We start from the raw sequence: 23,168 nt of genomic DNA, 5'->3' as shown, positions 1-23,168 counted from the left end.
AGTGGGGTCAGAATAGTTAATGAGGTTTTAGATTTTTGAACCCCATTATTATATTCCAAAAAAGTAACTTAGCTCATATTAATGATTTGAAATTGCATTGCAGCTGTACATATATTTGCTGATAATGCAAAAAAGTTACTTGAAGTTTTGTGCTTGTTGGTAGGTTTGTAATGGGAAAGAAGTGACACGACCATGCTATCCAAATGTTCAATGACAGTCATTTCAACGTTGCATGTTAACCAGGCAAATGAAATGAGTCACCCACCAACTGAATTCGCCAACATTATATATACAATTTATAAGATAGTTTGCATTTAGTAAAAAGCCAAAATGGATAATATATTCAGACTTTGGTTTGCATTATTAACGATTATTCGTGTATCTGAGTCAGCCTCAATACTTAGTATACCACTGTACCATAGAGCAATGGTGAAACGTGAGACAGTGATGGAGCATGAGGAGCCTAATGCAGAAGCCACAGCAGATATATTCCCTGCAGATGATGCGTATGCCATGTTCTTGGGGGTGGGAACACCAGTGCAAATTGTCTTCCTTATGATTGACACAGGGAGCCCCATCACGTGGTTCCAGTGCGGCCCCTGCACCCACTGCTACCCCATGCGCCGCCCTCTCTTCAACTCACCTGCATCAACCTCCTTCAGACAACTTGGCTGCTACGACGACACGTGTCTCATTCCAATGATGAGGGGTATTTTTGGAAACTGCAAAGGATTGAGTTGTAGATACAATGTAGAATATGACATGAAATCTCAATCTCGTTCCTTTGGTGTCATGGTTACTGACACCCTTAACTTTGAGCACTCCAATGTTGAAGTCAAGGACTTCGTAATGGGGTGTGGGAACTCTTTTGAGGGTCCCTTTAGGACTCAGTTTTCGGGAGTTTTAGGTCTCGGACGAGGTCCACTTTCAATGCAAAGTCAGCTTCATTCGAAGGCCTTTTCCTTTTTCATAGTGAGTCTTGGATCGGAGAAACCTTCCTCTCTTGAGTTTTATGAGACATTACCCAAACAACATGGTAACACTAACAAATCCATTATGGTTCCCTTGAGAGAGAACAGTAGATACCCTTTCTATTACTTTGTGCAGTTTGTGGGAATAGGCATTAACGGGTTCATGTTGGATATTCCATCTAGAGTTTGGGGTTATGGCTTGAACTACGATGGTGGGGTTATTATAGACACGGGAAAAGTGCTAACCTATTTGCCTAGTGAAGCGTACAATATATTCAGGTCAGAGATACTGAGAACAGATGGTAACTTTACAAAGAAGAAAGGGTACAAGGAGTTAGAGTTTTGTTACATAGAAAGTCCTACCAATGTGTATCCAACAGTTGAATTTTACTTTGAAAATGCTAACATTGCGGGTGAAAATTTCGTGTCCTTCAAATTGAACAACCGTCAATTACTCATCACACCACATGAGGGAATAGTTTGTCTATCGTTTGCAGAAGCAAAAAATTCTGCACTTACTGTTATTGGCACCAACCATCTCCAAGGAACTCTGTTAACGTATAATTTGGTTGATGATATTATTATCTTCACATGTAATAAATGTTAGGATAAAGAAAAAGTTTCATTGTTCAGGCATTTATAGCACCATTATAATGGAAGCTTGCTAGAAGTCAACCACAAATAAAACCTTTCTTTAGCTACGTTCAATGTACTTAATTTCACATAACAGGAGAGAATTGGATAGCTTAGTTCAGTTCCACAATTGCTTTTGACGATTGATTATATAATTTTCAATAAACTAAATAAGCTTGCAAATTGGAACATAGGTTGGGGCACTGGTAATCATGCAGAATATTACAGTTCAAAAATGCGAACATATAACATTCATTTTACTTTAATATTCTGATGCCTCTAATACATTGTTTTAAGTTACAAAATCCATCTTCTTCAAATAAAATAGGGGTTCCTAACAAAAATTTTTAGGACGGTATTGGGAGGGAGAATGTGAGGATCAAAAACTGTCTAGCCCAGTGCAAAGGCTCAACAAATAACCTTACATCATCTCTTTCCTTCCAGTTTGCGTACTTTCTTCCTATGCTTTGAAGCACTGCTATCTATGTTCAGATTCACCTTCGGTGGGTTTGAAAAACAAAATGAAGTAGCAACAGCCTGCGAAGTACGCAAGAATGACAAACATAAAGTCTATATATTAGACATGATATAATATAATGTCCAAAAATTTGGCAACGAAGTTTACCAGCGATTCCTCAATCGCTGCACGGTATAACATGACTAACAGACAAATATTACATAAAAGTCAGACTGCCACTGAGTGCACAATAACTTTTTCATAAAACCCCCGAATAGGAAGAATTTAGCAATTGCTCCAACTAAACTAAAAAAGTCAATACCGTCTACTACTAAAATTATTTGAACAATTTCTGCAACGTCAAATTGTGCAGAGATTTACTCCTCTTGCAGTTAACACAACGTCAAACAGAGAGTAGAGAGAGAGAGCTTAGTATTTAGAACCAAACAAGGATATAAAATGAGACAAATAAGTTAGTCAAGAAAAGAAAGTGAGGTTAACAATTACCATTAACACAAGATGTTAGGTAATGAGGGGATGAATGACTGGGTAGGTAGCAAAGAAGGAACAAGTAACAACAGCTTGTAAACACCCTATGACGATCTTCATTTCTATATCCTAGAATCTACACTTTGATGGAATCATCTGCCAAATTCTAAAAAATACAGGTAATATATGTAGATGTTTATGCATGCACACATACAACTTAAAGACCTAGATCAGTTCATACATTGTATGTTTCAGATCAGGAATGAAGTCATGACAAAGCCTTACCAGTAAATCTAGGCGGTGAACATTGAATATATCTTTCATAGAATGTGCATTATATGCTAATATATATGACCGATATGCCTCTTTAGCCATATTGTTCAAATGATAAATGCCAGCTACCAACTTCTCCTGCACAGTCCACAGATGGCTCAGCATAAGATAAACAGCAGCTGGTTACCATATTATATCAAATTTTAATTGGCACGTCAGAAAGCAGGAATAACATACCAGATGAGATTGTACATTTGCCAGCTTCTTATGATCAAATGCATACTCTTTCACAGGAACCTTCGCTGCCTGAAGTCAAGCATAAGCATTAAAATAAAATGCTTCAGTATAATGATCCAAGAAATTTCAAACCTATATTATATATTATACTTTCATTTCATTGCCTTGGTAATTTCCCCTGGGACAAACTCCCCTCCCCTTATCTTAAATAGGCATAAACCATGACAAACCCAAGGTTTCCTCAAGTGATCTATTTTGGAACTTTCTAAGATAAAGAAAGGGCGGGCATACACTAGAAGACCTCTGTTTTATTATTATTATTATTATTACATATTGTTGGGCCGTAAACTAAGCCACCCCAGGCCCAAATGTGTATCTCTGAAGCCTCTATGGTTTAAAGATTATTATGGGCTGTAGACCACAAGAGAGAGAGAGAGAGAGAGAGAGAGAGAGAGAGAGAGACCTTCAAATAGTGAAGAAATTTCAATTCTTCAGGAATCAGAAAAAGTAAAGCATTTCCCTTTGCACCTTCCCCACGAGCTGTTCTACCAACCCTATGGATATATTCCTAGAAACAAAACAAAAATGACGTTATACTATGTATTGATGCGTAAGGCTGCAAAGATACAAGTGGAATAGATAGTAAACATCAACAAAGAACGGGAAGCACCTTTGGTTCATCAGGTGGATCATACTGCACAATCCAGTCCTGCAAAGAAAAGGAACATACATGATTAAATGTTTACTTGCTCTGCATTGATTTCCAACTCACAAAATTTACTTCCTAACGTTTCTTAGACTAATCATGCTGCTGCTAGTTACTCTAGTACTTTTGGGAAAGTTGGAATATGGCTGGAATTTTCACAAACATCAATTCAGGTTTAGAGTAAAGGCAAGAGTCAATACTCTTCAGTGCCGTTTATTTTGTTTATACCAATGGCTTCACTATTGTCAACGTCATTAAATAATGTGGTTTTCAAGATTATTTATTGCTCAGCTAACGGCTTTTAAGAGGTTGTCATTAAGCAAGTCTCTAATTTTGTACCAAGTGATCTCTCATAAGTTTGGAGGTTTCTTAGGTACCCAATTAATCTGGCCTGTCTGCAACCACCATTAAATTCTATATCCAAATCCATCCGGTCACCTAACAACAAAGAACACTACCAGTCAGGGAGGGGGCTACCTGGATTCTAGAGTACTGCAGAATTTCCCTTTATTTCTCTTCTTTATGTAAATTCTTCTAAACAAAGATGGCATTGTTCTCTTCCAACATTTATGTACAGGAAGTTGAGCAACTGGTTGCGAATTACAACTGAAGAGTCTAAGGTGAAAACCTTAACAGTATGGTACAGCCTATCACATTCAAAAGCAAGAAATATTCATGTAACCTAATAAGAAAAAATAGCATACCACATCAGGAATGTCAAGTCCACGAGCAGCAACATCAGTACAGAGCAAGATCCCCTTTTCAGCTTTGCAGAAGTTGAAGAACGTAGTAGTACGGGCATGTTGTTTTTGTTTTCCATGAATATTTAAGCAGTCCAACCCAGCGCACTTGAGAAGATCTGCGTGGAATTTGACAGAGTTGCACGAAGAGAAAAAAACCATCACTTTTTTTGATTGATATCTCCTCAAGAATGAGTAGAGAACAACAAAACGCTTAGCACAGGGAACAACAACATAACCCTGTTGCAATCCTTCATTTGTGACCTACATTGGTAAGGATAATGTTATTTAATCTAATCGTGCTGAAAACAAATTTCAAATCTTATGATGAAGATAAAGGCATCACCTTTTTTCTCCCATCATCTACATCAATAAAGATAGGAGTTGTCTGAAAAGATAAGCGGGCAAGATCCTCAACCTGCAATTTAACACACAAACTTAAATAAAAAAAGCATGGACAATAAGTAAGAAGTATGTTTGCATTATCAAGCATTCAGTCCAAGTCTATCAAAGGGGAAAAATGACTAAGTAAACAATTAGAATTAAGATTTGCTTTAGAAGAAGGAGCATGATGAAGAGTGAAAATGGAGAACAAACCTTCTTTGTCTGTGTGGCTGAAAACAAAGCTGTTTGCCTTTTCTGTTAAATGAAAAGCAAAGTAATTAGCCGTACTCATAAGTATTAGGTAGAAACAAAGACTAGACATGGAGCTTAAGATACATTAACTTCACAAGAGGAAAATTAAACAGGGAGATACAGCAGCCACATCTCAGCCTTCAAAAGATTGACCTCAACCCTAAAACATGCTAGTCAGAAAAACAAAAACAAAAAAAAAAAGACCAGTGTTTTCAATATGTTACAAGCTTAATTGCAAGCAGTCACTGCCATTCAAACCCGAACTCACTAGGAAGTATCATGGCTAGATGGAAGTGGCTAATCTCAGGTAGTGTTGTAAAGCAGTATACACCTAAAATGTCATAGCATCATAAATAGACTAATTTTGCAGAAAATGAAAGTGGGAAACCTTTAACAACTTTACATATTGTTGTCCCAGATAATAAAATATTCATATATTTGTTAAAACGATGTTAAATGGAACTTTAACCTTCCTTCCAAATCAAGGACACCTATGGTCTCTATTTTTTTACTTCAAGTCCTTCGGAAACATCTCTTTTTATGTTGCATCACAAACATCCATTTCATTAACTGGTCAAAAGTCATAAGACATCTCAACTCAGAAAGCCAATTGCTGTAAATTATTTTTTTCATTTTAGTTTTGTCTAAAATGACATTGTAATACTTATTACAAAGGATTTTTTGGTTGAGTTCTCCAGTAAACTAACATCACTCATAAATCAGTTCCGTGGTTGGAGTGCTTAGACATGATGAAATTTCATGACAGCACTAAAATTCTGTATTCTTTTTGCAAGACCAAATGGGGGGAAGGGAAAGTGAAATCAACAACACATGACAAGAGTTCTGATACCTTTGGAAGTATGTTAATTATCTGCTTCATCTCCTCCTCAAAGTTTGCTTCCAATATCCTGTCAGCTTCATCCACCATTAGGCACTGCCAAATCGAGCAAAAGTTAATGCCTCAGATCAAGAAGGATAACTAGGTTATAGACTTACATATGCACTATATTCCAAGTATGAGATATTTAAACGCAATAAAATCAAGATATAGCACTCAAACCCCAAAATGGGAAAAACAAAAAAACCTATAATACCAGAATGTATAATATTTCAGCATTGAATGCTGAACTGTCATTGCATACCAATCAGCTTCTCCCTAATAAATGCTTCTAACGAAACTAAGCAGCTACAGTTAGAAAATCTGACTGATGTCAGCAAATTGCAAATTAACAACAATGATGAAGTCCTTGGGTCCTATAATCCTATCACCAATCAAATTTTGAATAAAACAATTCAGCCCAAGATCACTTTTAATGGTATTCTTTTCCCAAAAAATTCACAACATTCACCTATGATTTTTAGTCAGAGACCATCTTCCATTTTATCTGCTTTTCTCACATAAGCATATAACCTTTGAAAAGCTTCAGTCATCTTCTAAACTTATTTCTGTGTGTGTGTACACCCATACACACACTTTAATACAAATACACATCAAATAGACAGATTTATGAGCTCAACAAAAATTTGCACCAACCAAACAATAGCACATAATAAGAATTAATACTAATAATATATGAGCCGTTAGAATGAACTTCTACGTAAGCACTTCTAAGAAAAAAAAATTAAGCAAACTTCTCCATAGCTGAAACTAACTTACGCATAAGCTAATCTACAAATGTTCTCCCATGGTAACTCCTCCAAATTTAGACTTAACTTATACATGGGCTATTTTTAGTTTAGAGAGAAACTTCTCCCATAGTCCTATGTCACTAAAACCTAAACAAAAATGCTAGTTGTCAGGGAAAGTAATTAAATACAGATGAAACATAAGTGCAGTTCTCCAATCAGAATATAGTTACGGTAGACAAAACTTACATTGTACCAAGTGAACTTAAATTGATTACAGTAGGCAGCATCAACATCTGATTATGCCTAAGTTTTGTCTACCAAATGTGTGCATATTTACAATTACAATTACAATGAAGAAAAACAAGGAAAGAATTCTATGAAACATCAACAACTCAATACCTTCAAGTTTTTATATATGAACCCCCTCGTGTTTTGAAGATGATCGAGGAGCCTACCCGGCGTCGCCACCAATAGGTTTACCCCTTTCACAATGCGCTCAGCCTCTCCCTTTCGCCCCGCACCCCCAATCACCAACCCGAGCGTTTGCGAATGGTACTTCAGCAGTTCCTTCGCCACGGCGTGCGTCTGAATCGCGAGCTCTCTCGTCGGACATATGACAACAACACCCGTTCCATTGAGCAGAGTGAACTGAGCATTGTACAGCAACTCCACCGCCGGAACCAAAAACGCTAGGGTTTTCCCAGCACCCGTTCTCGCCGCACCCAGCACGTCCTTTCCGATCAGTAGCGGCGGAATCGCCCGCGCTTGAATCTAAATTTGATCAATACAATTTTATTATTATGAAAAATTTTGATCAACTAATTAAAAAAAAAAAGGAATGCAGAAACGGCGTTACCTGAGTCATACGGTCGAAGCCCATGTCCGCAATGGCTTTGGAAGTAGCTTCGGACAAGGTAAGAGAGGAGAAAAACTCGGAACTCATGATTCCACATGAATCGTTAGTGTTCACCTTTGTCTCTTCTTTTTCTTCTTCCTCTTCTGCATCTTCGGTTTGTGTCAGCGTGCTATCAATCTTCGCATCGTTTTTCTCCTCTTGTTTATTCTCGCTTTTATTTGGTCTTTTTCTCTTGCGAAGCTTCTTCTTGTTAATTTTGGTTTGGTTTTCGCGCTCAGGCGAGCTGGTATCCTTGTCTTCTGCTTCAGCCATGGCTGCTTCTGCGGTTTTTGCTCCTTCAAGTGTTTTGCGACAGCCGAACGAAGACACTACTTTCTCTATCTCTTTGAAAAAACTTTGGCATTCGTTAAACCCTAGTACTTGTATCAACCCTTGCTGAGCTGGCAAATGGGTCCCATTTATTTGAAGGTCGCTAACCCGTTCACCAAGCCCGCCAGCCCATCAGATTACAGACGGATTAAACTTAAAATATTAAAATAAAAAATTATAATTTAAATAATTACAAATATTTATATTATGTTATTTGGAAAATAAAGTTTTAAATTATAAACACTTATACTTAAATATTTTAACATATAAAAGTAGGATTTTTTAAATTTTGTTTCGTTATATACATTAATTAATCAATTAAAATATGTTTTTAAAATTATAGTGATCTATTAATAAAATATGTTTATAATATATATATATATATATATATATATATTAAAAGAAGTAAAATTTAAATAAATATATATATCAAATTTTATGGAATAATGGTTTAGTTCATTGAGATTTTTACCAAAGGTAGTGGAAGATAAATAAGTGGTGTTTTAAGTAATGATCGTTTGAGATTTCGAGATTAAGAATTTGTTTGAAAGCAGTGACTAGACTAATTTATATTATTGAACACTAGAGTATTTTAAGATAAAGACAAGTTTTTTCATGTCAGTGAAGTGTTAGAGAGTAATATCTTTGTCAAATAAATGGTCGTGACAAAGAAGGTGAAGAAGTAAGACTTTTGTTGTTGGAGAGAATGTAAAACTTCAGAAAATGATATTTTAGAAGTGATGGTAGTTTAAAAATAGTGAGACTCGATTATTTTAATATTGAATGGGTTATTTATAAATAATGTTGTTATAAACGAGTTTCATTGTTTTCATAATCTCTCTAGAAACCACTTTTCTAGAGTTCTTTACCTTCTATCTAAGAGTTCTAACTCTTTGATCATCTGTTTAATGATTAGGAGGTACATAGGAGATCACAACGGAGTAATCTCCACTTCTACCCGATCCATTCTTTATCTGAACAAGCTTTTATAGAGTTCCTTACAATGGAAGCAACGATTGAGAGTTCTTAGAGTTGTAAGAGTTATTTCTATAAGGGAAGGGAAGCTAGATTAACTGATGTTCATTTATTAAATTGTTCAAAAGTTGTTATTGAATGGGTATGATCTATTGAATTGTATGATTAAATTGATATGATGTTCTTGGTGTTTTAAATTGCTTGAAATTGTTATGTAATGAGGTAGGAATCTGTGAAATTTGTGAAGAAATTGTTAAGTTGAATGTTACAATTGTTTTTGATAAGTGAAATGATGGTTTGAATATATGGTTGAAGTTATCAAATTGTTATACATCTTAAATGGTATCAATTGTAAGAAATCGATAGATTTTTGGTCTAGAAAAGGAGGTTTGAGAAGTGTATTATTGATATGTTAATCTAATAATAAGTATAGTAGTCTTGGACAGTTTAATAGGTCTTTAATAATTTGTTATTGAAGAAAACGAACTGATATGAAGTTTGGAATGGAATGTTAGTTAAAACAGTATGATTTTAAAGGTAGTTTCTAAGGTGTTTTAGGGGTTTTGGTAGGTGAAAATCTAAAGAAAGTAAATCTGATATAAACTAGAGTTTTTATGTTTGTTTTTGGGTAATTCAAAATTGGTCTGGACCTTAAGAATGAGAGAGAACTGATGCTACAAACTTTGATAATTGAAATGTTGATTTTAGCTTGGTTTTAACTACTTTTAGGAGTTTTCAGGAGTGAGATTTTGAATTAGATGTTCTAGACTAACTGTGATAGTTGAAAGTCTATTGTTAAGTCCATTAAGACTTATTCAAGCTATTGGTTGCAAAAATTGAGTGTTACAAGTGATATAATTGAGTGATAACGAACTAACCTTGTGTGGTATCTTGGGGTGTGTCAACTGAGTTCACGAACTTCCATAGATCGATATTAATACTAATTAGATAATCAAGTTTAAGTTTGTTACATGATAAAATGTTATTTTACTATGATAAAATGTTTTATCACTAACCTACCCTGTTTTTGTGTTGTCTGTTATGTATTGTCTTCTCTTTTTGCAATGATCATTTAAGTGTGTGAGCTTAGGAAGACAGTCTCTACAGATGCTCCAACAAGAGGTGAAAGTAAAATAGAAATGTATTTAGATCGATCTACAAAAGCAGATATTTTCTTTGTGTAAGATTTGTTTTACCTAGTTATTCTTGTAACATTTAGGTAAGGTTCAATGGTAGTTTTATATTATTAAAGTGAGATGTTACCATATATATATATATATACTTGTTTCAGTCTTTATATTTGTCTCAGTTTTAAATTTAAAAAACATATATTAATTTTTCTTTAAACCTTAGTTTCATAATTTATTGGACACATATCGATTAATTTTACTTTTCTCTATAAGTATTTTACTTTTATTTTATTGTTATTTAATATCTATATATTTTTTTTAATATTTAACATTGGAGAAAATAAAATGTACATCTTTGAGTGACTACTTGATAATATAATACTTCATTTAGTGTGTTCTTTTTTTTTGTAAAATAATCATTTAATCATTATTTTAATAAGTCAAAAAACATTATATGAAAATTAAGAGTATTATATTTATTCAGTGACAAAAATATATTAAAATTTAAGATATAAATTTAATTTAATGTATATTTATTTGATACTACAAATATATTTATTTAATTTTTAACTTTAGCTTATTTTAGAAAAAAATTATGGGTTAGGTGAGAGAATAAGCATGATAAAAATGATATGAAAAAGAAAGAGAATGTCAGTGGGGCCAAGGATTTACGTTTGAGCTACATTGACCGTTACATTCAAACAGAAGAATTCGAAATTAATACTGCAAAATTGAAAACTATCTACCACTCTCCATTATTCTACTCTCTACTACCACACATCCCTCTCGTTTTTCACCTTTCCAGTTAAAAAAATGAACGAATTTCAATATCAAGGGTGAAGAAGACTTTTGAGATTAGGTGTCATAATGAGCAGAAAATGGAGCTTCAACACCAGATTCCCTCTGCTTAAGCTCATCCTCACCGATCCATCGTTTCTTTCCCAACCCAAACCCTCAAATTCCAACTAACCCGATCCTACAATGCCCGTGTCGACTCGGTCCCAGAGGCCGAACGAGCCAAACTCGGAGCACCCGCACGATGCCTTAAAGGGGAAGATGAAAGCGCTTCTGGCATTATACGAGGAACACAAGAAGAAGAGTGTTGCTGCTGCTCCCAAGAACCCTTCTTTGGGGTCCTCAAGGGAGAAAAACGGGAGGCGCATTCTGGTGTTCGTCAGGCTGAGGCCGTTGGCGAAGAAGGAAACGGAAGCGGGTGCGCGGTGCTGCGTCAGAATCGTGGATCGCCGTGACGTTTACCTAACGGAGTTCGCCGCCGAGAAGGATTACCTTAGGTTGAAGAGGCTCAGGGGTCGCCACTTCACCTTCGACGCATCGTTTCCGGATTCTGCTTCTCAGCAGGAAGTTTATTCCGCCACGTGAGTTTCGCTTTCCATTTGTTCTATTATAAAATCATTACTTGTAATTTAGCTATGTTTTAGGGAAAGAACGCCGACTGGATCCAATGATTTAGGTTTTGTTGGTGTTGTTTTGTCAATTGAATTCTCTCCTTTTTGTTGCTCTCTCGCGGTCAAAATTAGAGCTTCTTAGCAAAATAGTTTTAGAAATATAATTTTGATTTAGTAAAAAGCCCTTGAGTTATTGCATGCTCTCAGTATTTTGTAGTTAAATACTTTTGTAGTTAAATAGCGATTATGCTTGTTTTGATACAAGTGGTGTGTTTCTTTTTATTTTCTCTTCTATTTGTGTAATCTGGGTTAGTTTGTTTTTCTCGACTTCTTTATACGCATTTTATCACATGCTTATTTGTTTTGCTTGATTGTGGTTCGGCCGCAAAAAATAGGTGGTTTGTGGAGGGATTATTGAGCTTGTTATGTCAATGTTATTACTAGTTGAGCTTCAAGTTCAATGGAGTTTAGGGGTTATTCCACTTTTATTGTACTTGGAAATTAAAACAAGAGAAAAAGGTTTGATAGCATTATAGAATCTTTGTGTGCTTAATGTTCAGCGTGCATTCAAAGTTTTATGCTCAGGCAGTCATTTATGTTTCATGGAAAGGTACATTGACTTTACATTTTCAGAACTTCAGAACTTGTGGAAGCAGTTCTGCAAGGGAGGAATGGGTCAGTTTTCTGTTATGGTGCCACTGGAGCCGGAAAGACTTATACAATGCTTGGTACAGTGGAGAGCCCTGGTGTGATGGTGTTGGCAATTAAAGATCTGTTTAGTAAAATCAGAATTAGAAGTTGTGATGGAAACCATGCGGTTCATTTGTCCTATCTAGAGGTTTATAATGAAACTGTCAGGGATCTGCTTTCACCTGGAAGACATCTGGTTCTAAGAGAAGATAAACAGGTCCATTTTCTTATCTTTTAAATAACGTAAAATCTTCAGAAAAATTCAAGAGGGCATTATTTATTACCTGTGCTAAGTGACAGTCATATTATAGTATATGTGATTAGAGTTGATAGTGCTTGTTCTGGAGATAAATCTGAGTGGTTTATTTATAGTATTGCTTGTTGCCAGTGTTTGGTCATAGTCTTATTTGCAAACATAAGCCAAAGTTTTGATAAAGGCCATCTATACTAGGTGTAAGTAAGGACTTTCTCTTGGAGGGCATCAAATATATGTTAATTGCTCAATAAACATCCTTTTCAATTTTATCCTTGACATTGTCTAATTATATTATAGGGAATTGTCGCAGCAGGTCTTACAAAATACCGAGCTTATTCCACTGATGAAGTAATATTCTGATCCGATTTGTCCGACTTGGAATTTTAAAAATCTGTTTTAATCTCATAAAATTTATTTTTCTTTTCTTTATTGCTTCAGGTCATGGCATTGCTTCAACAAGGAAATCGGAACAGAACCACAGAACCAACTCGTGCAAACGAAACATCTTCACGCTCCCATGCTATTTTGCAGGTAAAGTTTGAAATTTTTTTAAGGAAAAATGAGCAATCCCTTAAATGTTGTGATTGTGACGTGCGTAATTTGTTATATCTAGGTTTTGGTTGAGTACCGAGTTAGAGATGCTGCAATGAATATTATTAACAAAATGGGCAAGCTCTCACTGATTGATCTTGCAGGGTCAGAGAGAGCTCTTGCCACAGATCAACGATCAATTAGATCTCTTGAGGGTGCCAACATAAACCGGTCTCTTCTGGCACTAAGTAGTTGCATTAATGCTCTCGTTGAAGGCAAGAAACACATACCGTACCGAAATTCAAAACTCACTCAACTTCTCAAGGATTCATTAGGAGGATCTTGCAACACTGTCATGATTGCAAACATTAGCCCAAGTAATCTCTCATTTGGAGAAAACCAGAACACTCTTCATTGGGCTGACAGAGCCAAGGAGATTCGAACAAAGGTCAAATTCTCTTTTACCATTTCAAGCTTTCATATGCAAACTAGTATCTTCCAAATGTTTCCATTAATCAATATGCATTCACTTTAATAATATTTGGATTATCTAAAGAGACAACATGCATTTTTTTTTTTCAGTTTATCACTTCTAAAAGTACAGCGTTAAACTTCTTTTAGCCTGTTTTTGTGTTTCCAGGGATATAATGCAAATGAAGATGCATTGCCAGTGCCCCAGACAGAAACAGAGCAGGTCAAGCTAGTACTTGACCTCCAAAAAGAGAATCGAGAATTGCGAATGCAGCTAGCGAAACAGCACCAGAAACTTGTGACACTCCAAGCACGGTCATTAGCTCCCCCAACACCACCTTCAGCTACATCACTTCTTTCCACTCCTCCAACTTCTGCCCCGCCAAATGAAAAACGAAGGACCAGACCCTCTTTCTTAGCTGCAACTCATTTCACTCCAGAGACTAAGAACAAGGGAGATGACGTAGCTGTCAGAATCAGAACACTTCAACAAAGAGTAAAGGCCTTGGAAGCAGAGCTAGATAGAGTGAAAAAGGATCACAGCTTGCAGCTAAAGCAGAAAGATGATGTAATTCGGGAGCTTTCGAAAAAGGGTGGGAAAAAAGTGGCAGCAGCAGGAGCTATTCTACTAAAGGAGGCCAACACTGAAGAAATGAAGAGTCCAAGCCATCGTTTTCGGTCCCCAGTTCCAACGGCAAAGAAACGAAGCTTTTGGGACATAACCACTGCGAACAGCCCATCAGTTACCACATTGAATGGGAGAAAAACTAGAAGTTATATCATTTCTGAGCTTACTGCACATCCATCTAAGCTTATTCAGGTCTAGTGTGTTTCTTCTTTCCTTACCTTTACCTCCATACACATCTGCATAGAACAAAATTAAAGCTACATAATCTAAGGTCTGCAATAACAGCTAGTGCTCAATACTCCTAATGCGACTTTTTTTTTCTTGTGTTTATCTCAGAAAAGAAGTTAACTATGGAAAAACTAATTTAAATGCCAATTTTTAATTGAATTAAAGGAACTTTTCTTTTCCTTTGCGGTGTTACTGATGTGTCTTGTGGATTACATTATTCAGCCCGGGTTTGCTCGAAAAAAGGGTGATGTTTAAATATTCTAGTAAGGAGTTAGAAGAGGAAGTTTAAGGACAGAATGTCAAGTACAGAAGGTCTGCTATTTTTTTTTCAAGACCCTGATACGTCCTCAAATTCTTTCAGGAATATGAAAGAGATCAATGCAGGTTGGTGTGCTCGTTTTCGTACCATCTTATCTCTTCTCGTGTATTTCAGTCATAGGAATTAGGATGATACTTTCTGTAGGCCTAGTAGTATAACCAAGGTGATGTTGTTTTACATGCTCACATCACATGCTTCATTGAAGCTTTTGAAGAAAAGTCCAAAATCGATATTATATTTGTACATTTGTAATTTGAGTTGGAAAATTAACGCCTCGGCTCACCAATTTTCAAACTAGGTTCGTGATTGTTGAAAGACCAAAGATGTTCACAAGTAATTAAACTCAGGACAAATTAAATAATTAAAAAGAGTTAATTATGTTTTTCTCCCTAAACTATAAAATTTTAAATTTAAGTTTCTGTTTCAAAGTCTGATGTAAGTTCTTATCCTTCCGAAATACATGGAATTGACGATTTTAATTTTTTTTTTACTTGACAAAGTGCCATGTCACCCTGTCCTTTTTCGGAATGTGTCAACCATCGTGCTTTGACACGAGGCTTCTCTCCCTTCTCCATTCACAGGTGAGTCACCCTTCACCGAACCACCCACCCAACTCCCAAGAGGCTTCTCTCCTTTCCCCATTCATAGGTGAGTCACACCCTTCACCGAGCCACACACCCAACTCCCAGGAGGCCCTGCCATCGACGTTCTTCGCACTGCCACCTGTGCCATTGCAACTACAATCGAAGGCACTGTCGGTCAACTCATTCCATCTCCTTCTTCACGCATAGCTCTCTCTTCTCAACTCCAGATCATGACGACCATGGGAGATCAGAGCGGCTTCATTGTAACATGTTGTCGTTCTTCAAGGCCTTTGCTGGAGTCAGACACATTGTCGACATCATCGGCCTTGTACTCCTCCACCTCCGTGTGACGGATCGTCCTTCTCTCCTTTCCTTCAAATCAAAATCTAACTAGATCAAACTACAAACTACAATGTTATATAGTTTAGGAAAAAATAACATAGTTAATTCTTAAAAAAAAAAACATATCTAACTTTTGACAAGAATGACCTAGCGTTCATAGTTAGAGGAAATTATATTGCTTTCCAGAAATACTTTGGACTACACATAGTTATTTTTAACGTTTACATCAACCCTCTTGTTAATAAGGGGAGTTGGGGTACTGGTATGTGAACCACCAAGTCAAGGATGATTTTAGTTCACCTTGTCTCCGTCCCCATAGAAGATGGGATGAGAAGTGCAAAATTTAATATTTATCCTCGTAAGTATCATAGACTTACTTTTACACAATGTTTTATAATTCAATTTACATGTATTTGTTAATTGATCTAAACAGTAAAGATTTTATGGAATTAACTATTGATATTTGATGTAAATCTTTAGACTTATACTTAGTATAAACAGATTCTAACTCATCCTTGGTCTAATCCATGTACATCAATTTAAGTTTAATAATTTTCTATAAAACGTAAATTTATTAATCATTAATGAATATTCAACTAGCTTTTAATCTGGTGTAAATGGATCACACGCCCTTATATCAATATATGTATATGTATGTTTCTATAAACAATAAACAAAGGTCAAATTGTCTGAAAATTAAAGTAATTATATATATAGAAATCCAATTTATTGCAACAAAACAAAAATAATTTACAAAATAAAAATAGGTGTTTTAAATGTACAATAAAACTATAAACATGTGTAAAATATTTGTCATCATTCAAACTCAATTGCAACCCTACATTAATGACGGATTTTTGTCAATTAAAATATGCATGACTAGTATATACAACTATGACTTAACATACCATATTCATAAAATAATGATTCTGTTTTTTTCTACACCATTTTTTTTGGTGTATTTGACATTGTGTATTGTGCATATATGTCTTGACTTTCAAGTTGATTACTTCTTGTGGTGGGATTATTTGATGTGTGTTTTGTTTGTTTGCCTTTAATACAATCAATACATACATCTCAATCATCAAATTCTAATTGAAATAAAATTTTATTTTTTACTAACCCCAACATCATTTCTTTGAATATGTGACCCAAGCTTTTATGCCATAAGAAAGCAAAATGTTCATTTCGTGCACTACATTTACTATCAATAACATGTTCAACATTAAACAGGAATTTAGAAAAATTAACATCAAAATTTGAACGATATAAACTATCTAATAAAGTATCAGAATCATAATAGTACGAAAATTTATACAAATGAAAAATATTGCCTCCAATCCTAAAATTAAAACCTAAACAATCCCACTTTGCAACAAAAACTAAATTCCTAGCATATCCAGGGATATAGAGACGCTTTCCAAGATCTAGACAAAAACCAATGTTTAAAATCAATCGGTAAGTTTCAATTCCTTCTATCTATGCCTTCATTTTATTTCCCATAAATAAACACTTTTCAATTCCTTTTATGGGCTAGATTGAAAGGAATCCTTGCATAATGTTAAAAATATGAGTTATAGCTCCAGAATCCAACCATTAGGTATTATTAGGTACTTCAATAAAATTTGATTCAAAACTTACAAAAACATAAAATATATCTTTCTTTTCGAATCAAGATTTTATTTGGATAATCTCTCTTGAAGTGACCCACTTTCTTACAAAAGAAACATTTCTGGTCCTTTTGGATTCTACCCTCATTCACTTTCATTGGAGCTTTGTCCTTCTTGTTCTTCTTTCCTGATTTGGTTTTGCTTAAGCTAACACCATTATGAGTTGTTAGATAGAATGATCTTTCATTTTCTTCAATCTCCTTTCCTTTTGTACGAACATGGTCTTGATTTCTTGAAAGTTCCATTTATCCTTAAAGGTGTTATTATAATTCATCTGGAACTGGCCAAATTTAGGAGGAAGAGAGTTCATGATAAACTGTACTAGAAAAGACTCATTCACTTCCATTCCCATCATCTTCAACTTTGTTGCTATATTAGCCATTCTAGTTACATGATCATGAATGGGCTGTGGCCATTCAAACTTTTTGTTGTCAGCTCACTCATAAAAGTTCCCACAATAGACTTGTTAGTTATGTATGATTGTTAGTACTCCTTAATTATTTTCATAAATTACTTTGCATTTTTTTGTTTTAGGCACAAATGATTTTACATTTTCTACCATAGTCATGCATATTAAGTTCAGTGATATCCTATTAGACCTTTGTCAAGCCTCATAAAGAGACTTGTCATCACTTGTACTGGTCTTAGTAATGGTTGAGGGTATTTTATCCATAACTATTGTCATATCCAAGTCAAGCACACTTAGTTAAAAGTGTATTTGTTCAGACTAATCAACATAGTTGTTTAGCCCATTAAACTTTATCACACTATTGCTCAAACCAAATAAATTCACGAAAGCTCGAAACAATATACAAGCTCATATATTAATGATTTGATAAAATTTAATGGATTCAAACAAAATAATTATACTAGTCATGCATTTAAGTTCGCCTTTGAGTGATACTTAATCTTACAATTTCAATAAATTCAATGCTAAAATAAACATGTTTCAATAGACAATTAATCATACTTAAATACATATGTATGCTACCTTTGGATATATAAACACATTTAATAAGTATATCAAAAGTCTCATTTTAATGTCATTGATAATAAGTAATGGTCCACCTTTGGATAATCCATAAATGTCTTGTAACAATGACTTTCAATTAATCTTATAAACCAATTAATATATCCATAATTTAACATCTTTTATTTCATGGATAATTGCCATAACACAACTTTGGAATTAATTAAAGCATAAAGTTTGATTACTTGGTGATTACAAAGTTACCATACAATTAATTCTTAAGGTGTATCATTGCTTATAATCAATGACATTAAAGTGAGACTTTTGATATATTTAATAAATATGTTCGTATATTCAAAGGTAGCATGCATGTGTATTTAAGTATGACTAATTGTCTATTGAAACAGGTTTACTTTAGCATCATGATTTTATTGAAATTGTTAGTTTAAGTATCATCCAAAGGCAGACTTAAATGTATGACTGGTATAATTATTTTGTTTGAGTCCATTAAATTTTTTCAAATCATTAATGTATGAGCTTGTATATCATTTCTTACTTTGATGAATTTATTTGGTATGAGCAACAATGTGGTCAAGTTTAATGGGCTAAACTATGTTGGTTAGTTTGAACAAATTCAGTTTCAATTAGGTGTGTTTGACTCGGACATGACAATAGTTGTGGATGAAATGCCCCTAGCAATTATTGAGACCAATACAAGTGATGACAAGTCTATGAGGCTTGACAAAGGTCTAACATGTTATCATTGAACTTGATGCGCATGACTATGGTAGAAAATGTAAAGTCATCTATGCCCAAAATAGAGAATGCAAAGGAATTTATGAAAATAATTAAGGAGTACTTACAATAAGATATAACTAACAAGTCTATTGTAGGAAGTCTTATGAGTGAGCTGAAAACTAAAAGGTTTGACTGGTCACAACCCATTCATGATCATGTAATTAGAATGACTAATATAGCGACAATGTTGAAGTCGATGGGAATGGAAGTGAATCAGTATTTTCTAGTACAATTTATCATGAACTCTCTTCCTCCTAATTTTGGCCAGGGTGAATTATAACACCCTTAAGGATAAATGGAACTTTCAAGAAATTAAGGTCATGTTGGTACAAGAGGAAAGAAGATTGAAGAAAATGAAAGACCATTCTATCCATCTCACAACTCATGATGGGGCTAACTTTAGCAAAAACCAAATCTAGAAAGAAGGACAAAGGGTAGAATCCAAAAGGACCAAAAATGTTTCTTTTGCAAGAAGGTGAGTCACTTCAAAAAAGATTGTCTGAAAAGAAAATCTTGGTTCGAAAAGAAATGTACATTTTATGTTTCTCTAAGTTTTGAATCAAATCTTATTAAAGTACCTAATAATATCTAATGGTTGGATTCTGAAGCTACCACTCGTGTTTCTAATATTATGCAGGGGTTCTTTTCAATCTAGCCCATAAAAGGAATGAAAAAGTGTTTATATATGTGAAACAAAATGAATGCTCAGATAAATGAATTATGACTTACATATTGATTTTAGACACTGGTTACTGTCTAGATCTTATGTCTCTATGTTTCTAATTATGCCAGGAATTTAGTTTCTATTGCAAAGTTGGATTGTTTAAATTTTAATTATAGGATTGGAAACAATATTTTTCATTTGTATAAACTTGTGTACTGTTATGGTTCTGGTACTTTATTGGATGGGTTAAATCTTGATGTTAATTTTTTTAAATCCCTGTTTAATATTGAATAGGCTATTAGTTGTAAATGTAATGCACGAAATGAATGTTCTACTTTCTTATGACAAAATATTTGATCACATATCCAAAAAAAAAGGATGTTGAGGTTTGTAAAAAATGAAATTTTACCTCAATTTGATTTTGATGACTGAGATGTATATATTGATTGTATTAAGGGTAAACAAAAAAAACACATATCAAAGAATCCTGCCACAAGAAGCCATCAACTTTTTTAGTTAATACACACTAATATTTGTGGTCCTTTTGACATTAAGTCTTATGGTCCTTTATACTAAGTTGCCTTGTGACAACGGGAAAGTCCAAGTCTTGTGGAGGTAAAGAAGAAGAAACTTTGTTTACGGCCATTGAAGAACCAAACAATATTAAGCTAAATATTTGGTATGGGGATATAGGTTGCAGTAACCACATGACAGGCAACAAGTCTTCTTTTTATTATTTAAATAAAAAAATTTCACTCTAGTGTAAGCTTTGGTGATTGCTCTAGTGTGCAAGTGATGGGAAATGAATATATTAATATAAGAACCAAAAATGGTTTTGTTGAAAAAATCTATAATGTGTTATATGTCCCTAATTTGAAAAGTAACTTGTTAAGTGTTGGACAATTACAAGAAAATGGCTATGTTATCACCATTAGTAAAGCTTTTTGTGAAATTTATGATCATATTAGAGGTGTTATTGTTGTTGTACAAATGAGTTCAAAGAGGTTATTTCCACTCAAGATTGAAAGCATTCAACCCAATTTAATGGCTAAAGTAAATGATCATTCATATGGTTATGGAATTACCGTTATGGTCACTTGAACTTTGATAGGCCATTCACAAATTACTACTCTCTCTCAAGTTTATGAAGAATGTGTTGTTAACAAATAACATCGTTCTCTATTTTCCAGTGGCAAATCATGAAGAACAAAGGATGTTTTGGAGTTAGCGCATTCAAATTTATGTGGGCCAATCAAACCTACATCCAATGGAGGTAGAAGATTATAATTACTTTCATTGACGATTTTTCTATAAAAGTTTGGGTCAATATTTTGCAAGAAAAATCAAAAGCTTTTTCTATATTTAAAAGCTTCAAGTTCAAATGGAAAATGAATCAGGAAAGGTTATCAAGACCCTTCGCACATATCATGGTGGAGAATATTATTCTAATGGGTTTGCAATTTTTTGTAAAAGGAAAAACAAGACCGTTCTCAACATCGTGAGGAGTATTTTGACATTGAGCAACATCTTTAAAGGTTTTTGGCCTGAAGCAGTCAAGTGGAGTACTCACATTCTGAATAGAAGTCCAACATTAGCTGTTAAAAATAAGACACCGAAGGAAACGTGAAGTGGTCGGAGACCAGATGTTAGCCACTTTAAAATTTTTCGGAGCATTGCATATGTTCACATTCCAAATTAGCAGAGGAGCAAGTTGAACAACAAAGGAGATAAGTGTATTTTTCTTAGTGTTAGTGATATTTCAAAGGCTTATAAATTGTATAATCCTAACGTTAAGAATATGTCATAAGTCGAGAAGTTGTATTTGATGAAGAAATTTTTTGAAATTGTAATAAAGATGCATGTCAGCAAGGCCAACAACTTATTTTTCCAGATTTTTGTGATGAAAATGGAACAAAAAAACAACTAACAAACATTTCAAAAGATAAGCAAGGTGCAACCCAACAAATTCCAACAACTATAAAAGAGCTTAAACCACCACATAATAGAAGGAGGCCTGCATAGATGAGTGATTTTGAAATGGTAGGAATTACCCAATCCAATGATCCACTTGTTCACTCTACCCCTTCTGTAGAGTATCCTTTGAGGAAGCAACCAAAGAATCAAAATGGAGATAAGCAATGGATGATGAAATCGTAGCCGTAGAGAAAAATGATACTTGGGAATTAATAAACTTCCAACAAGGAAAAATACAATTGGTGTTAAGTGGGTATACAAGACAAAATTGAAAGATAATGGAGAGATTGATAAGCACAAGTCATGTTTAGTAGCAAAAGGCTATAAGCAAGAATTTGGTGTGGATTATAGGGAAGTTTTTGCTCCACTTGCTCGACATGATAGAATCAGACTTGTGATTGCTTTGTGGCACAAAACTCTTGGCCTACCTTTCAAATGGACGTGAAATAAGCTTTCTTGCATGGAGAATTTGCAAAACATGTATTCATTGATCAACCTCCTGACTATATTAAGTTAAAGAAAGTCTTGTATGGACTAAAACAAGCTGAGCTTGATATAGTTGAATTGATGCTTATTTTTTGAAGGAAGGATTCAAAAAATGCCCATATGAACCTACATATTTTGTCTAGAATGGTGATGAAGGGAGAATGTTAATTGTGTATCTATATATTGATGATTTAATCTTCACTAGAAATGATGGTGTTATGTTTGAGAATGTTAAGAAGCCTATGATGCTTGAATTTGATATGACAAGTCTTGGAAAATTGTACTATTTTTTGGGCATTGAAGTAAAACAATTAGCTGCAGGTATGAAGTTGGCTAAAGAATATGAAGGTAGAAGGTTGACAACATTGTTTACAAGCAAGTTGTGGGAAGTCTATTGTACTTAACAATGACAAGGGTAGACATAATGAATGTTGTAAGTATTATTAGCATATAGACGGAATGTTCAGAATAAATACATCTTCTTGCAGCAAAAGTAATCTTGAAAGAGATAATTGAATATGGCTTATTCTATCAAAAGGGTGAAAAGTCATATTTGTTTAGTTTCACATATAGTGATTATGCACGTGATCTTTATAATAGAAAAAATGGACAAGATATGTATTCATGATGGGTTTTGCAACCATCTCATGGTGCTAAAGAAAGCAACCAATTGTCACTTTATCTAAGGCTGAGTTAGTAACTGCAACAGTAGGGACATATCAAGCTTTTTGGTTGAGAAATATACTTAATAAGCATGGACCAACAATAATTTATTGTGACAATAGCTCAACTATAAAGTTGTCTAAGAATCTTGTTTTGCATAGAAGAAACAAATACATCGATGTCAAATATCATTTCCTTAGAAGTATAGTATAAGATGAAGTTATTAATCTTGTTTACTGTAGAAGTGAGAATAAAATTGCATATTTATTCACAAAAGATGTCAAGATAGATATATTTTAGAAATTGAGAAAGATGTTTGAAGTAGACATGATAAAAGATTTTTAGTTTAAACTAATGTTAGAAATATTAGTTTAAGAGAGGAATTGT

General features: G+C 34.3%; 3 protein-coding genes across 10 annotated transcripts; 2 read left to right on the top strand and 1 right to left on the bottom strand.

Moving 5' to 3' along the window:
• Positions 1 to 426: 426 nt before the first annotated feature.
• LOC124845720 (protein ASPARTIC PROTEASE IN GUARD CELL 1-like) lies at positions 427 to 1,578 on the top strand. The gene has a single exon (XM_047322869.1). It carries the CDS (start codon positions 427 to 429, stop codon positions 1,576 to 1,578), a length of 1,152 nt encoding a protein of 383 aa, XP_047178825.1.
• Positions 1,579 to 1,826: 248 nt separating this feature from the next.
• On the bottom strand, positions 1,827 to 8,031 carry LOC124845701 (DEAD-box ATP-dependent RNA helicase 27-like). Its single transcript, XM_047322847.2, has 11 exons — positions 7,628 to 8,031; positions 7,171 to 7,542; positions 5,993 to 6,076; positions 5,104 to 5,145; positions 4,853 to 4,924; positions 4,471 to 4,770; positions 3,731 to 3,769; positions 3,524 to 3,628; positions 3,061 to 3,129; positions 2,836 to 2,961; positions 1,827 to 2,141 (listed from the first exon to the last, which is right to left on the bottom strand). The coding sequence occupies exons 1-11, from the start codon at positions 7,937 to 7,939 to the stop codon at positions 2,031 to 2,033; spliced, it is 1,632 nt and encodes a 543-aa protein (XP_047178803.1). The 5' UTR covers positions 7,940 to 8,031; the 3' UTR covers positions 1,827 to 2,030.
• A 2,836-nt stretch (positions 8,032 to 10,867) lies between these two features.
• Positions 10,868 to 21,734, top strand: LOC124845716 (kinesin-like protein KIN-8A). 8 transcript variants are annotated; one of them, XR_015784089.1, is made up of 9 exons: positions 10,868 to 11,477; positions 12,141 to 12,414; positions 12,751 to 12,801; positions 12,892 to 12,984; positions 13,067 to 13,432; positions 13,625 to 14,275; positions 14,673 to 14,695; positions 20,849 to 20,931; positions 21,132 to 21,267. XR_015784089.1 is itself a non-coding variant. In XM_088106041.1 (8 exons), the coding sequence occupies exons 1-8, from the start codon at positions 11,083 to 11,085 to the stop codon at positions 21,283 to 21,285; spliced, it is 2,067 nt and encodes a 688-aa protein (XP_087962167.1). In that variant the 5' UTR covers positions 10,868 to 11,082; the 3' UTR covers positions 21,286 to 21,734. The 8 variants fall into 8 exon arrangements, 4 of the variants coding, with proteins under 4 accessions (XP_087962167.1, XP_047178818.2, XP_047178820.2 ...); XR_015784090.1 differs by having other exon boundaries at positions 14,534 to 14,695; positions 21,132 to 21,148; XR_007029470.2 differs by lacking the exons at positions 20,849 to 20,931; positions 21,132 to 21,267 and adding an exon at positions 15,131 to 15,913 and having other exon boundaries at positions 14,534 to 14,695.
• The last annotated feature ends 1,434 nt before the right edge of the window (positions 21,735 to 23,168 follow it).

The sequence above is a fragment of the Vigna umbellata genome, chromosome 2 (genome assembly GCF_029865625.1).
Source record: "Vigna umbellata cultivar VRB3 chromosome 2, Vumbellata_1.0, whole genome shotgun sequence".
Classification (NCBI taxonomy): Eukaryota; Viridiplantae; Streptophyta; class Magnoliopsida; order Fabales; family Fabaceae; genus Vigna; species Vigna umbellata.
The sequence above is the reverse complement of the archived record's forward strand: the minus strand, read 5'-3'. Positions and strand labels throughout refer to the sequence as shown.

What these genes read in the sequence shown, in the direction of transcription:
- LOC124845701 (XM_047322847.2), bottom strand. Translation starts at nt 7,939, where the DNA reads ATGGCTGAAGCAGAAGACAAGGATACCAGCTCGCCTGAGCGCGAAAAC. An exon ending in TCATATATAAAAACTTGAAG is followed by an intron (nt 6,077 to 7,170) that starts GTATTGAGTTGT and finishes TCGATTTGGCAG; the next exon opens with TGCCTAATGGTGGATGAAGC. An exon ending in GACTTGACATTCCTGATGTG is followed by an intron (nt 3,770 to 4,470) that starts GTATGCTATTTT and finishes TTTTCTTTGCAG; the next exon opens with GACTGGATTGTGCAGTATGA.
- LOC124845720 (XM_047322869.1), top strand. Translation starts at nt 427, where the DNA reads ATGGTGAAACGTGAGACAGTGATGGAGCATGAGGAGCCTAATGCAGAA.
- LOC124845716 (XM_088106041.1), top strand. Translation starts at nt 11,083, where the DNA reads ATGCCCGTGTCGACTCGGTCCCAGAGGCCGAACGAGCCAAACTCGGAG. An exon ending in CAGGAAGTTTATTCCGCCAC is followed by an intron (nt 11,478 to 12,140) that starts GTGAGTTTCGCT and finishes TTACATTTTCAG; the next exon opens with AACTTCAGAACTTGTGGAAG. An exon ending in GCTCCCATGCTATTTTGCAG is followed by an intron (nt 12,985 to 13,066) that starts GTAAAGTTTGAA and finishes TGTTATATCTAG; the next exon opens with GTTTTGGTTGAGTACCGAGT.